Below are 16,820 nucleotides of genomic sequence, written 5' to 3' on the forward strand. Positions count from 1 at the left end.
ACCGATTTTCTCAATAGAGAAAGCAAAGTCCTCCCCCAAATCTAGACTCTGATCAAATTCAACCTTGCCATTTAATTTGCAATTCATGTTGACCATACATCTTTTAGGAATCACGCAGCCATGTCCAGGTTTGAACTGTGAAACATATTCAAGATTCTATCTGTGCAGATGAATGCAATAACCTGCAGAACAAATAGCCACTTGCTTGTCAAGTTTTTCTTCCCTTCCTCCCCCCCCCCCCCAAATTAGGCAACAATTTTCACTCCATTGCTTTAGGAACTGGGAACTCTCAGATAGTGGGAAAAGCTAGCCTGGAGCTTTTGCAAGTTCCCCAGAGAACAAAATTATTTCTCTTTCCTCATTGCACAGAAAAAAGAACAACATCAGAACAAACACAGCAAGTGGGCAAAACGTAGGCAAAAAAAAAGTTCATATTTATGAGAATGGGAGTAGATAGGATGAATTTAACACGATTTTAAAGACAGAAAGGGAGGTCACTCAGTAAACATACAACTAGTGTTCCAAAGGGAGAGTTGTGAGAGTTGACCCCTCAGTAGTGAAAGAGCAGTAATGTAAAGTCAGAGGAGGAAACAAGCTGCACTCAGGGATTGGCAGCAGAAATTTTTCCAGATCAAGTGTTTTGAAGACAAGAATGAGAAACCTGAAAAGGAAGAAGCCATCACCCAAGTGATCAGTAACACTTCACAAAGGTAAAATTTTATAGCAGAATCAGATTTAATATCACCAGCATATGTTGTGAAATTTGTAGGGGACTTAAAAGAGAAGAGAGGTTAAGTTACTAGTTGCAGGTTAGCAAAGACTGTAAATGCAGAGTTGATGATTGCGGATCAGCAAGGAAAACACAATTCTTCTGTTAATCAAGGTGTAAGCTAGTGTTTTGCTACGATGGAGGAGAGTGGGAATATAAATAAGCAATTTCACTGAAATTCAAGGACACCAAACAAGCCTGGGTCTGGTTCAGCTGAGTATTGTGCTAGGGGCAGAGTAAAAATTATGCTCCAGGCACTTAATAGGGCATGAAAGAAAAATGTAGTTAAAGACTTCACAGAAGTGTGGGTGGAGAGTAAAAGAATGCTTTAAAAGTTTTAATTTTACAAAGGAGATGGTTGAAAGTTGATTCTCTGATGAGAGGTATCAGTGTTGGGACTCCTGGAATTCATTATTTATGTAAATTACTTTGACATACAGGGTATGATTAGCACGTTTGCAGATAATACTAAATTAGGAGGTCTTACTGATAGTGAAACAAGTTACAATAAATTACAAAGAGTTCTTGACCAGTTAGGGAGACGGGCTGAAGAAGGGCAAATGGATTTCAACTTAGATGAGTGTTATTTTTTGTATTTCGGACAGTCAAACCGCCATAGGACTTATACAGTGGATGACAGGGTACTCACAAGTGTGGTAGGACAAAGGGACTTGAGAATACAAGTGCATAGTTTGCAGAAAGTGGCTCTGCAAGTAGATAAGTTGGTGAAGGACACGTATAGCATGCTGGCAGTCAGGGCATCAAGTTGACATTATGCTGCAGTTCGTTAAGTCCTTGGAGAGGCTGCATTTGCCATCACAACACCGAAACAAAGATTAAAACGAGAACACTCTGCAAACTGAACACATTAACACAGGGAAATAACATCCAGAAAACGTGTCATGAATTTCAAGATAATGGGGATTGGTTTGGATTTGCATAGCAACAAAGTCTTTTTGAAATCTACATGAAATAGCCCGATTATCCAATTAATGACGAAGGGGATAAAAAAAACACAGCAAAAGCCCTTTTTTCTGCAGTCTCCAACTAACAGTTATGTTTCTGATTGAATGATGGAAAGACAACAACAAAGCAAAAACAGACAGCTGGGCCAGTCGCCATCAGGAATTCCTGCAGTGACATCCTAAGACATAAACCACCAATAACTGTGTCCATTATTCTCCCTAATATGATGATAACCATTAAAGCCACTAATAGCAAGTTTATCAAGCTGACTTAACTTTGGCACTCACACGCCGAGCCCCGTCGTCCTTAAGGAGAATGACATTCTTTGACCCTCCTCCTCTCCATAATTTGTGCAATAACTGATTGTGAAATGTTGTGGCTACACTCATCTGATCATTGTTTACGGGATCACCTAACTCCATCTAATACACGCTGTTTTTACTGTTTAGCCTACAGATAGTCCTGTGATGTACCCTCTCCAAATTGGGCCATGAGCTTTTAGTGGACTTGACGCTGCCCCATATTTGTCTATCTGCACAGCTGATTAGGCTGGTACACTGGTTGGGGTGGGGGTGGGTATGCAGATCGTGAAGTTACAGACTGTGGTGTGTGCATGATGTTTATTGACACGCTTACCCCAGGAAACAAACTTCTGGTCTTCAAACAAGAGTGAAGCTGACAATTATTTTAAAATCATAAGTGCATCTTTGTCACTGGCTTATGCTACAAAAGAAACTTATCACAAATATATAACTACTCTCATTCTATTAAATATAGGCAACCTCTGCTTACAGGGGAGGGGCTAGGTTCCAAGAAAATGCTCACTTTTTAGCCAAAAGAATAAATTTGATTCCATTTATCAATTTTTGGGCAGTCATTTATGAATTCTACAAAGGCAAATTTCATAATGAGGGATCAGCTATAATTAAATTTATTATGTAGCTTAATATGCTATATTGACCAATTTTATTTTAGCTACTTTTGCTTGAGTGACTCCAACAATTGACTTTGCAGTTATTTTCTCACCTATATCTTATAAACGCGTGATGTAATTGCTCATATTTGCATTTTCAATAATGAGCAAGACAAGCAAACATATTTACCTCACAGTCCAGTTTTGATTCTATTTGCTTACAATTACATTACTGAGTTTCACTGACTAATCTAAATTTGGTCTCAGATTATGAATGACACCATCAGGAGCACAGATAATGGCCATTCCTACAACACCTTTTACTTGACCCACACGATAGAGTAGGACACGTTAAATTCCTGGAATTCACTCAGTAGCTTCTGCATGCGAACACTACTGCAGCACAGATTAAGAGGGACATCAGAAAGTTGCAATTTTACTTGTCAGGCTGTGCCAATTAAGCATTCAACTGTACAGCCACACCGATAGTGAAGCTGAGGCAGAATTTCCATTTGTAATTGATTGCTGATAGTTTAATGCAATGAACTTTCATTAACACATTGAATTCTAGCATATTAAATAACCATACTGTTTATATGCTTTGAACTGAATATGCAGGGTGGGAGGATTTTGGTAATGGGAAATACTGCATAACACATGAAAGACAATGGTAGCAAAGTAAATAATGATAGCTAGAATGTACTTGAAGAAATGGTGCAAACAACATAGATACAACTAGACTCTCAGCAGGGGAAAATGATAAAGGCAACTTCAAAGTTTCTTTGTCTGAATCCATGCAACAAAATGGATGCTTTAATGGCACAAATAAAAACAAATGGGTATGAACTGGGTATAAATGGGTATAATAGCCTTTTTATAAACATGGTGGCTTCATGACCAAGGTTGAGAATTAAATACTCTACAATACTTTCAGAGACAAAGATAAAGTGGAAATGTTGCACAGCCACCCTAATGTTCGAGGATGAATCAGAGCTTGGCAAATGAAGATGATGAATCAGCTTGGCTGGAGCTGAGAAACAGCACTGGGTAAACAATATGGATGAGAGGGATACAGGCCCCAAACAACATTGGATATGGTACAAGAAAAAAAATTGGAAGTCGTTGATCATAAGGTACCACCATCACTATGGGGAATTGCTGCAACCTTATAATAATTAACAGCACCGAGGAAAAATTCATGGAGTGTAGACTTGATCTACTAAAATACGATGAAGGAGAGTCAATAAATAACCTTGTGGTTAAGGGCTTTTACAAATCCTAATACGAGAGAATTTTATACAAAGATGCCAAGTCATTAAGTCATAGTGTATCTAAATTTTCATGTGCATTTTCAGCAATAAATTAGGAACAGCATATTAATCTTTAAGGCAATGAGATTTAAGAACAAGAGTAGAGACTACAGCTGGAATTTTCAATACAGATCTGAAATCCCTGATTAAGGAATGATAAAATGATGTTTTCACCAACTTGATTCCTGGAATCCTGTTTTCCTCAAGAGGAGAGATTAAGTAGTCTAATCCTCTCCATTTTTCAGTTTAGAAAAGGAGAGATCTCAGTGAAATGCATAAAGATTTTTCGGGGCTTGACCAAGTATATGCAAGGCCTACTTAACATGGAGATGCCCAATACCTGCACATGAACGGTTTCCAACCAAAAGATCCAAACAGAGATCAAGTAGTAAATTAGTTACTTAATTTATCTGTATGGGGAAAGAGAACATTGGGAGTCATGTCTGTGTCAGATACCAGACTGGACAAACCAGTTGCATAAACCTGAAATTATTTTTTCCAAACTCTGCTTGGATTAAGTTTGAAGAAAAATTCCAAATGTGGCACTGCTGAAAGAAACTCACTGCATAACTAGCATATTTTTTCCTTTCTATAAATCAATTAAGATAACTTTGGTATTTCTTTGCAGCATGTCTCTGCCAAGGATATAAATTATCAGAGAAAACTCTTCAATACTGAAGAGATCCTAGCAGCCGACCTCCAAATCCTTTCTGACAGATGTGCAAAGTGCAGCCATTAATATTCCAGCTCAATACTACTTCACTCTAAACCTATTTGTTTGACTGAATACACATTTCAGCAATTTTGTTTCTGTAGTCATTTCTAACATAATGAAGCTATGGCTCTGTAACAGCGTTTAACTACACGATGCAAAACTGCAAATCAGCAGCAGACATTAACTGTGATTCATGTAAAGTATGATAACAAAAACTGAATTGCTCATAGTGCAAAGGAACTAAATTAAATATCTTCTTCTATGAAGCAACACTTTGATTTCTTCCCAGGTTTGGAAAGAAATGATTTGCTTTAGATTGTGGAGTAGTGCAGCCTTTGCTTCTTTGTATACACAAGTATGCAGCTTAATTTTGTAAATTATTTTCTTTTTCACTCTTACCTTTATCAGTTTCCACCGCATATTTAGGTCATCAAGCTGATGAGAAGTCTTGGGAGACAAAGTGACATCAAGAGGAGATAACTGACCAGCCAGGTCATTTAATATTTTGACTTCTTGTTTCATTGGAACAATTTCCTCTTTAAAAGCCTAATAGGGATGATGAAAGAAAAAAATACAGAATTTTCTTAAAACTTACCAAAAAAAATTGTTTTGTTATCTCGATTTCAGAATGAACCACACAGTACTAAAATCAAGTGATGCGAGTCATCTGGAACATCACAATGTTGATGTAATATTTAATGAATATCAACTCCAAGATATTTTTATTTTTTGCTTCATTACACATTTTCATTTCAATAATAATTATGCAGATCCTTGAAGGAAATCAATACACAAACTGGGAGGCAAAAAGGAACCAGAGTCAATGGAGCTCATGGCTGTGCAATTTTGAATTTCAGTTTCTGATCACTTTCATTCAATATGCAAAAGAGACTGATCACTTCATTTTAAAAACTGTTAATTCAAACTCCTGGAAATTCAAAATCCATTTTTTTTGGGTTACATTTAACTGAGAACGTACGTACTCTTCCCTGGAAGCATATTGTACTTAGCCAACATTGGTCTAGTTCAGTTGGCCAAAGATTTAACAATTACATTGATCCTATTTTTGATAAACTTCCGAGTTTTTCCCCTTGCCATGTTCAGGCTACCTGATAAGGGGACTGGTTTGCAGCATAAAATAAAAGTTTGTGGAAAAATTATCATTTCTCAGCAAAAAGACCAATATTATCTGTTCAAATGAGCACCATGTGGTATTTGATTATTAACAATACTTTGAAGTATTGTGAACTATTTGACCTTGGTGACAACTCTTGGAATTTACTTAATTCTTCCATAATTAACTGTGATCATGAATACACCTTAATCTGGGAAGAAGGAGGTGATTAAAGCTCAACACATGGATTTAAAATATGATCAGTTGGGAACAACGTATTGAACACTTACTGAGCACCATAGTTTACCATAAAGCACAAGTGTATTGACACTGCATCATGAACACAGATGAATCACGACGAAAAGTGATGCAAAGTTTTAGCATTTTCCCCTTGCATCTCTGCAACCCAGTACCACTGAGATGAATATGTCCAATGTAAGGCTCCACTTTACGGCTCACGCAGGTGCTGCCCAAGCTTCAGAGCTTTTTTGACAAACTGGCTATTGATTTCAGATTGGTAGAGTGATCTGTGCTGTGGAATGTGCCCTGATCAATGATGTTGAGAATAAGGAGCTTTGCCCAAAACACTACCCATCTAACAAGTCTGAGTTCTGTGGGGAGCTGTTTCGCTACCTAGTACAATCCAACTCGTTAGAAATCACTCCCTGAAAAACAAATGACTAAATTGTGATTTTTGCCTGAGAAAGAATAATAACTGAAGGAGGATATGTAGGTTTCTCAAATGTCAACTTTTGGTCACTGAGGCAACTCTCCTTGGCTCTACTTCAAAAACATTTGAACCAGCAAGCCTATTTTGCAAGCCAGATGATGGCACTGGCTTTAAAGGAGCAAGGAATTATCCTCAATTTTAAGGTCACTTGAAAATAATACTTACGGATGGGATCTTCTGGCTTCTCCCAGATCATGGTGTTGTATTGCGATACAGGCACATAATAATAATAAGTCAAATTAGATGCAGTCTCGTTTTAAACAAGTTAGAAATGGCAAATCAATGTTTCCTAAAGGATTTTCAACAGGAGGGGGAAAGCAACAGGTAACACATACAAACACAGTTGTGTGCTGATCTTTAGCTTTTGACATTGTGTTAATAACTTTTCTAGTTATCTAGTTGCCGAGAGAATCCAGGATTCAATTTTATAGTTTATTTGATCATTTAGAAAATGTCGCCTGTCATAAAATAAGTGCCAAAAGATCACTGTGGTAGTCATGGTAGACAAGTTGGCGGATTTAAAATTCTTGGGTCATTTATAGACACAAATGACCTTTGGGAAAATCCACCATAAATTCAATCCACTGAAACATAAACATGTAATAAAATGTTGGTGGGCTGTGGAACGTTTTATTACATCAGTGAAATTGCACATCAGGTCACGGTGTAGTGCACTTTCATACTGGACACAGAGCATACATCAGTTTGGTCTGTGCTATGCTCAAATGCAATTCGAACAAAAGCCTGAAATCTGAAAAAGCCACTGTTAATCTCATTTTCTAAATAATTCATGGAATGAGCTGGACAAAACAGAATAAAGTATAAACATCTGTCAGCATCTCACATTGAGGTTGCTGTTTGACTAAATTTGAGAATACTTTCTTGCAAGGCATAACAGGTGTCTGACAAAGGCTTTCTTTGAGCTACATAATTTACATTTAAGACTAAACAAGCTCAAAATGCCAAGTGAGGTGAGAGAGAGTAATGACCCTCGTCAGGAGTATGACAACTGGCATTTTTTAAAGATTAATCCGGTGACCAAGACAAACAACTGAGACCATCTGTACACAACTCAAAGAGGGGATTGAGAGAAGATAGTCTGCACATGGGTGAACATGAAGGGGAGACAGGCATGAGTGAAACAGATCAGTTAATTGAGGCAGGTGCTGATGCGTTGGCAGAATTTGTCACAGCAAAGCAAATGCTGTACTGCTGTAAGTTTCCTGCACATATCAAAGTATTAAGGGCTGGCTACGGAACTGAGACATTCCATATACCATGTCCCTATCCAGTTGCTGCAGTTCGTAGCATCGCTTCAAATAAGATGGACTGATGAAAGTACATTTTATGGGTTAATGCTCTCCTCTTAATATTGCAGCACAAGCCAAATCCCCAGTCCAATTCAAGTCACGTACAGCAATCTCTAAATAATGCTCAACATTACAACCATTTGCTTAATTGAAACTTCGTGAATGTAGGAGTAAAATACAATAATTTGTTGGAAGTTTCTATAATTAAGGAGGAGTAATATATCTGTCTTCGAAGTCCACAGCCAGATGTTTTACATTTGTGCATAATATTAAAGAGTAGCTTCTGCAATGCTATTTCTAGAATAGATCTGTTTAGACATTTCTGACTAATGAAATCAATCGTTTGTCGAAATCCATTTGGGGCCACTAACATAACTTGCTCAGTACTTACAGCATTTTATTTTTTAATTATTTTGTTAATCATCTTAACTTTAATGCAATTGTTTTAATAATTTCTAAGCATTTTAATCAACTTTGTACATATCATTTTTAATAGTTTTAAATGTGTCTGAATTTTAAAATTGTTACAAAGTTCAAAGAAGGCAAAGCTCCATTTCCAACCTTGCCTTCAGTGAAGCCCACCAGGGCACTCTGGAGTACAGTATCAAAACCCAGAGCCCAGTCTCACTGCCCATCTCCTGGAACTGTAGGACCAGGTCCAAGGAGATACAGTCCAAACAATGAAATTCAGAGCAAGTGATCCTCAACGCTGATGAATAGAAGGACAGTTCTTGACAAAAAAGAGCAATAAAAATCTCCGCAACACACATAAAAGTTGCTGGTGAACGCAGCAGGCCAGGCAGCATCTATAGGAAGAGGCGCAGTCGACGTTTCAGGCCGAGACCCTTCGTCAGGACTAACTGAAGGAAGAGTGAGTAAGGGATTTGAAAGTGGGAGGGGGAGGGGGAGATGCAAAATGATAGGAGAAGACAGGAGGGGGAGGGATGGAGCCGAGAGCTGGACAGGTGATAGGCAGAAGGGGATACGAGAGGATCATGGGACAGGAGGTCCGGGAAGAAAGAAGTTCTGCATGCGTGCAGGAAGCAGCGCCAATGCAGTCGTCGATGTAGCGAAGGAAAAGTGGGGGACAGATACCAGAATAGGCACGGAACATAGATTGTTCCACAAACCCAACAAAAAGGCAGGCATAGCTAGGACCCATACGGGTGCCCATAGCTACACCTTTAGTTTGGAGGAAATGGGAGGAGCAAAAGGAGAAATTATTAAGAGTAAGGACTAATTCTGCTAGACGGAGCAGAGTGGTGGTAGATAAAAATCTCCAATGGATACCTGAGCAACCAGACAGATGGTTTAAAGTTTGTTCAGAATATTGAAGAGCTGCGTCTGCAATGCTATTCCTGGATTAAATATATCTGTTTTGACATTTCTGTCTAATGAAACCAGTAACTTGTAAATACCTTGGGCTTCAGTACTTAGTATGATACTTGACCATGCTAGCCTTTAAATTAAATTGAGTCTTTGACAAAGGCATTTTCAGAACATTACATAGCTAAATAATGTAACTACTGAGAAAATTTATCATGAGTAGCAGAATTATATGAAGACAAAACACCAGTGCATTTGCTGGTACATTATTGAGAGATGTAAGGTTCCCCTTTAAACACAAAGCCTCTTCAGAGTGCTTATTAAATCTCACACCAGTGACAAAATACAGTATATGCAAGGATTAGAATCACTTATCAAACAGACTGTATTCTGGCCCAACAAAACAGAGGGAGCTTAAGAAGTGCAGAAGGTCTGCTTAAAAAGACAACATACAGAATTTTCAACAAGTAAAATTATAATGTGCAACTTAATAAGGTAACTTCATTCACACAACGCAATTTTATCAGTACACGGGCCTACATAACAGCCAGGAAAAAAACACTGATTTTTTGTTCATGAAAGAGCATTTGTAAATTGTTCAAAATACAGTGCTGTGACTTAAAAATGTTCAGTGCAATATAACATTTATATAAATTACCTTTTATAAATGGAATATCATATTTACCTACAAAATGGTCAGCATTAGATAATAAAGCACTGAAGTTTCAGAAAACCTGCATCACCTCAGTAAATGAAATAATTCATAGTGTTTTCTCTCTGACCTTCCTTTACTCCCTGTATATCCATGACTGTGTCACCAGCCACAGCTCCAATCTGCTAATTAAATTTACTGACGACACTACATTGATTGGCCTAATCTCAAATAATAACGAGGCAGCCTACAGAGAAGAAGTTGTCTCTCTGACACAGTGGTGTCAAGAAAACAACCTCTCCCTCAATGTCACAAAAGTAAAGGAGCTGGCTGCGGACTACAGGAGGAATGGAGACAGGCTAACCCCTATTGACATCAATGGATCTGGGGTTGAGTGAGTGAACAGCTTTAAGTTCCTCAGCATACACATTGCCGAGGATCTCATACAGTCTGTATATACTGGCTATCTGGTGAAAAAAGCACAACACCTCTTTCACTTCAGACGGTTGAAGAAGTTTGGTATGGTCCCTAAATCCCAAGAACTTTCTACAGGGGCACAGTTGGGAGCATCCTGACTGGCTGCATCACTGCCTGGTACAGGAACTGTACTTCCCTCAATTGTAGGACTCTGCAGAGAGTGGTGCGGACAGCCCAGCGCATCTGTAGATGTGAACTTCCCACTATTCAGAACATTTACAAAGACAGATGTGTAAAAAGAGCTGAAGGATCATTGGGGACCCAAATCACCCTAACCACAAACTGTTCCAGCTGCTACCATCCGGGAAATGGTACTGCAGCATAAAAGCCAAGACCAACGGGCTCCGGAACAGCTTCTTCTACCAGGCCATCAAACTGATTAATTCATGCTGATACAACTGTATTTCCATCTTATATTGACTGTCCTGTTGTACATACTATTATAAATTACTATAAATTGCACATTTAGATGGAGAAGTAATGTAAAGATTTTTACTCCTCATGTATATGAAGGATGTAAGTTATAAAGTCAATTCAATTTAATTTAATTGTGGCTCATTAGATTGCACTTTGACCTCTGAGTCAAGACATAGCAAATTCATATTCCAATTCACATACTTCAAACCAAAATTCTCAGATGACATTTCAAAGCAATACTGAAGCAACACTGCACAGTCAGAAATTACATCTCCCTCTTCAATTGTTAATAAGGAGCCCTGAATATTCTGTAAACAGAAGTAAATATTCCCACCACACAGGTTTGCAGTGAACACAAGCTCACTGGCTCTCCACTCTGTTTACAGCACCAAGACAACAGCAAAACATACATTGGTCTGCAGTTTATTGATTACAGCTTCACATTCAATACCATCAACCACTCAGTATTAATCACCAAACTTCAAAACCTGGATCCTTGACTTCCTCATTGGGAGAGTCAGTCTGTATCAGTGATAAATCTCCTTCTCACTGACAATCAACACCGGCGCACCTCAAGCATGGGTGCTTAGCCCACTTCTCTACTCTCTACACTCATGACTGTGTGGCCAATGACATTTATAATTTAACAGATGAACCACTGCTGTTGGTAAAATCTCAGTGGGCAATGAGGTAGTGCACAAAAATGATAGGGATCAACTGGTTGACTGGTGTTGCAACATCCATCTCGTGCTCAACACCAGCAAGATGGAGGAATTAAGGACATAGGAGCACAACACAGTACAGGCCCTTTGGCCCACAAATGTGTGCTGACCTTTTAACCAGCTCTTAGATCCATCTTCTCATTTTTCACTCCCATGTCGCCCTCCATTTTCCTCTATTCATGTGTCTATCTAAGTGTCTTTAAATGACCCTAATGTATCTGCCTCCACCACCACCCTGGCAGTGTGCTCCATGCACCATATATCATAAAAACTATCTCAGACATACCCCACATAGATTCCATAAAACCCAAAGACATAAATCTGATCCGCCATTCCATCATGGCTGATATATTATCCCTTTTAAATCCAATTCTTCCTTCTCCTTCTCCACATCACCTTTTACTCTAACTAATCAAGAAACTATCAATCTCTGTTTTAAATATAATTATTTATATTTGTGGCAATAAATTCCACAGATTCACCACCCTCGAGTTAAAGAAATTCTTCCTCATCTGTTCCCAATGATGTCCTTCTATTCTTAGTCTGGGCCCTCTGGTCTGAGACTTACCCACAATAGGCAATATCCTTTCCACATCTACTCTATCTGGGTCTTTCGATAATTAATAGATTTCAATATTCCTCCATTCACCTTAAATTTATGCTCCTTCATATTATCCATTTCTGCCCTGGGGAAAAAGTCTCTGACCGTCCACTCGATGTCTCTCATCATCTTATATACCTCTAAAATGATAAGAAATAACTTCACATCTGCCAGTTGTCAATCAGAGCTGAGTCCATCAAAGGGGAAAGTGTGGTGAATTCCAGAAAGAAGCACTGAGCGGAATCTGACACAGTGTTTGTGTCTCCAACGTGACAGGAACACAACTGATTATGGACTTCAGGAAGGGAAGGCTAGAAGAACACATATCAGTCCTCATTGAGGGATCAGCAGTGAAAAGGGTACGCAGCTTTAAGTTCCTGGTTGTCAGTATTCCTCGGGATCTGTCCCTGGCCCATCATGCTGATTCGATCATCAAGACGGCTCTGCGTCATTCGGAGTTTGAGGAGACTTGGTATGTCACCAAAGACTCCAGCAACTTGGAGAGTATTCAGACTGGTATGAAGGCTCCAACGCATAGAACTGCAACAAACCATTGTTGACTCAGCTATCTTCATCATGGGCAAAACCCACTCCAACATCAAGGACATCTTCAAGAGGTTAAGGACCCTTACCATCTGGGACATGCCTGCTTCTCATTACTACCATCACAGAAGAAGTACAAGTGCCTTAAGATTCATACTCAATGGTTTTTGGAAGAGCCTCTCGCCCTCTGCCATCAATCTCAGAACAATCCATGAACACTGCCTCGCTATTCCTCTTTTGCACTGTTTTTATTGTAACCTGTAATTTGTTTTGTCTACATTGAACCGCTGCCACAAAACAATAAGTTTTATGACTTATGTCAGTGACAATAAAGCTGATTCTGATTCAAGAAGGTGACATCCATCATTAAGGATCCTCACCACCCTAGACATGCCCTCTTCTTGTCACTACCATCAGGGAGGAGGTACAGCAGCCTGAACATACACATTCAAGGATTCAGGAACAGCTTCTTGCCCCTCTGTCATCAGGTTTCTGAATGGTCTATGGACCCATTGAGCAGTATTCATTATTCTTTTTTAATGCACTATTTATATGGTTTGTAATTTATAGTCCTGTCATTTCTTTGCAGTGTACTGCTGATATGAACAACAAATTCTACACCATACAAGACAGAAAGAATAAAACCTGATACTGTTTCCATTTCACATAATGAGCATATTATTTCTTGTATTCTGTTTATTCAGAAATTAACATCACTTAAAAAAACAAACCCTTTATCTCTGTTTTCTTCCAATTCTGCTCCTTTGATCAACTCCAGACGTAACTGTTTTATCTCTCGTTGCTATGCTTCAGCTACAAATGGCCAAAATATCTCTCCCAATATCTAATTGCCCTTCCACCTCTTTTCCTCCTTTAAGGCATTCTTTAAAATCTGACTCTTTGAAGAAACCAATGATAACACGATTATGCAAATTGCTGTCAAATCTGCTAATAACTCTCTGAAGGACCTTGGGATATTCTATATTCAAGAGTACAAGTAGCTATTGAAGCAATATTCAAACTCAAAGCTCAAGATGTATTCAAAACAAAGGCTGCTGATAGGTAACAATGCCATACAGTGGGGCTGAGATCTTGAGGTTGTGGTCAATGAGGGTGAGGAGTTATTTATGCCAAAACTGATCAATTTTAAATTTAAAAAAATCAAAACACCACCAAGTTACTCCTCAACCATCAGCCTCTTGAACCAGAGGGAATAATTTCACTCGCCCCATCACAGAAATGTTCCCATGACCTATGGACTCACTATCAAGGACTCTTCATCTGATGTTCTTGATATTTATTGCTAATTTATTTATTATCATTATTTCTTTCTTTTTGTATTTTCACAGTTTGTTGTCTTTTGCACACTGGGTGAATGCCCAGGTTGGTGCAGTCTTTCACTGACTCTTTTGTGGTTATTTTTCTATCGTGGATTTATTGAGTATGCCCACAAGAAAATGAATCTTAGGATTGTATGTGATAACAAATGTACTTTGATAATAAATATACTTTGAACTTTGATTAACATGTGGTTTGCAAATAAACTGTGCTTCAATTTTGGACACACTCTCACACAAGAACTTGGAGTGAAAAATGTTTGTCCTTGTGCTGATAATTCTGATGGCAGTGAAAATGCATTTCTTCATGAAAGCCATCAAATTAACAAGTCTCAAATGCTGTTAATTTTTATAATAGTCCTCAACTGAAGTCAGTGATTAGCATCTAGTCAATGTAATGGGAAAATTCTATACTATTTAAAGGCACTTGGTTCTCTCCTATTTTCCACCATGGCAATTGAATTTGCTGACTGTTTCATGGATTCTATGTTTCAATTTCAAATTTACAGAAGCAAGGACTGAATAGTTTTCTGCAAGTATGGTGTGAGTCAGACCAGAATCAGTGGTGATATGATCAAGGTGAAGTGTTCAAGTGAGATTGACCTTCATTTGATGTAAAGACCTGCTTTTTCCAACAGCTGCAACATTATTTCTGAAATTCAAAGACACCCACATATAAATCCCAACCTTTTTTCTTTTCTCAACATGCTTTATCACTGTTTTCATAATCTATTCCAACCATTAGACATAAGTTAAACAAATGGAAGCAAAGAATTCCAAATTTTAAACAGTAATTACAGGAAGACTTTTGCTTCTGAAAATTCTTCTATGATAATGTCTGAAATAACAATTTGAAGTTACATTGCACCTTTAATATCAAAAATAACCCAAACCACCTGGCAAATGCCTGCTAATAAAAACAAGGCATCCAATAATATTTTACCAGTTAGTTTGAAATTGAAAGAGATAGGTTGGAATAAACATTATAAATGAAAAAAATGTTAAAGATCTGAAGACAGTTCTGCAGAATTCCAGATATTACAACAATGTAACTGAAGGCATAATTAGTACAACAAATAAAATCAGAGATGCTCAAGAGATTGTAATTTGAACAGTGTATGTATGTTCACGTTTAAAGAACATATAGGATTTCAAAGGCCATTTCAAGAAGTGGGCTGAAATAGGTGTTAATTAAGTCAGCAAGCACAGGGACAAAAGGGACACAGAGTTAAAGAAAGAGTAGCAGAGTTTATGATTACCTCAAACTTATTCAAGGTAGAAAGTGCAAGGCCATGCAAGAAAGCACTGATTTAATCAAGGACAGATGTAGATTAAAGACACAAGAGACTGCAGACGTGAATGAGGTTTTAAGAATCCGAGGAGCTGAGATTGGGTGGAGTTGTTCAATGTGAGAAAATTCTGATTGGTGGAGTGTATTTGTGGCCCATTGAGTTCAGTTTGGCATTAAATCTGACACCTCTGTACAAACAGCCAAATTTAGTTTTAGAAGGTTGTTAAATGACTGGGGAATGGAGATAGTGATGCATACTGAAGCCGATAGCTTTGCTATCTCCAATGTTTAATTGAGATAAATTCTGTTCTGCATGCAGTTGATGTTCAACACATGATCTGACAATTCAGGGACAGTGAAAAGTTTGAGAGATCGAGTGGTTATGATCCGTATAGTTACAGGAACATATATTTTCAGATGAGAAATAAAGGTTCGAGGATCAACAATAGTGCATTTATTTTTAACTGAGGCCACTGCCCATGATTCTGTGCGACTATCAGAATCGTACCTTGGAAGTGTGGACACATCTGGGTAACCGTGAAGAGTTGGTGACAAAGGATCAAATGCTCAACCACATTGCAGGTTACCATCAGGTTAAAAAGTTTAGAAATTTTTACATCAGGGAGCGGGATGGTATATACCATTTGTAGGGAGATGTGGACAAATTTCCTCACGCAGATGACAATCATAAAACTTTTGAGAGCAGTGACAAAGTTCATTCAAAACCGTTATAGATAGATAAAGGCATCCATTAGTCTCATGAGACTATGGATTTACGCCTTGGAAGGTTTATAGATAGATAGATACCTCAATATTAATCAAAACAAGAGCATGTAATTGGCTCAGTGATAGAAGATCTCTCCATCACTGCACAACTCAGTTCTTGAACAATGCTGGAGCAGTCTTGAAGAGCCAAATGACTATTTAAGAATATTTGTGTTTCACATTATATTAAGGCTCAATCAACAAAAGCTAAGTGAGGAAGAGAAAGAAAACAATTCATTAGTCTTCTTTTCCTTCAACCAGTCACCAGTGTGTCTTTTACGTATACAACAGCACTGAGAAAGTTACAACGCAGTAGCCATCCCCTCCAACCTTCAACTGTCTGAGGTAGAACGCTCTGTCCTCAGTAAGGGCCTCACCTTTGTCCTCCTTCACCCACACCTCAGCAGGTTCTGTGTTCGCCTTGACGCGGGACTCTTCTTCCGCTGGCTCCATCTTCGAGCCTACTTCTTCAGCAAGGACTCTCCCACCGCCCCCCCCCCCCCGATGACCCCTTCTCCCATCTTCAACCCTCCTCCTCTTCGTGGACACCCCGCTCTGGTCTTCTGCCTGCTCTGGATCTCTTTATTGCTAACTGCCGACGGGACATAACCGTCTCAACTTCACCGCCCCTTGTTCCCATTCCAACCTCACTGCTTCTGAACACTCTGCTCTCCACTCCCTCTGCACTAAACCTAACCTTACTATAAAACCTGCTGATAACGTCAGTGCTGTGTGCACTGACCTCTACCTTGCCGAGGCACAGCAACAACTCGCGGATACCTTCTCTTATTTACCCCTCGATCATGACCCACCAGGGAGCACCAGGCCATTGTCTCCCACACCATCACCAACTTTATCTGTT

The 16,820-nt window shown here is 38.7% G+C and overlaps 1 protein-coding gene across 10 annotated transcripts in view; it reads right to left on the reverse strand.

The window, feature by feature from the left end:
* LOC134350601 (utrophin-like) overlaps nt 1-16,820 on the reverse strand; it is a 537,041-nt gene that overhangs the window by 132,097 nt on the left and 388,124 nt on the right. For all 10 annotated transcript variants that reach the window (XM_063056033.1, XM_063056035.1, XM_063056034.1 and 7 more), the window contains one exon: nt 5,073-5,219. In XM_063056033.1, the coding sequence (XP_062912103.1) occupies nt 5,073-5,219 (147 nt within the window). The remainder of the gene's footprint in view (nt 1-5,072; nt 5,220-16,820) is intronic.

This window comes from Mobula hypostoma, chromosome 8 (genome assembly GCF_963921235.1).
Source record: "Mobula hypostoma chromosome 8, sMobHyp1.1, whole genome shotgun sequence".
NCBI classification, from domain to species: Eukaryota; Metazoa; Chordata; class Chondrichthyes; order Myliobatiformes; family Myliobatidae; genus Mobula; species Mobula hypostoma.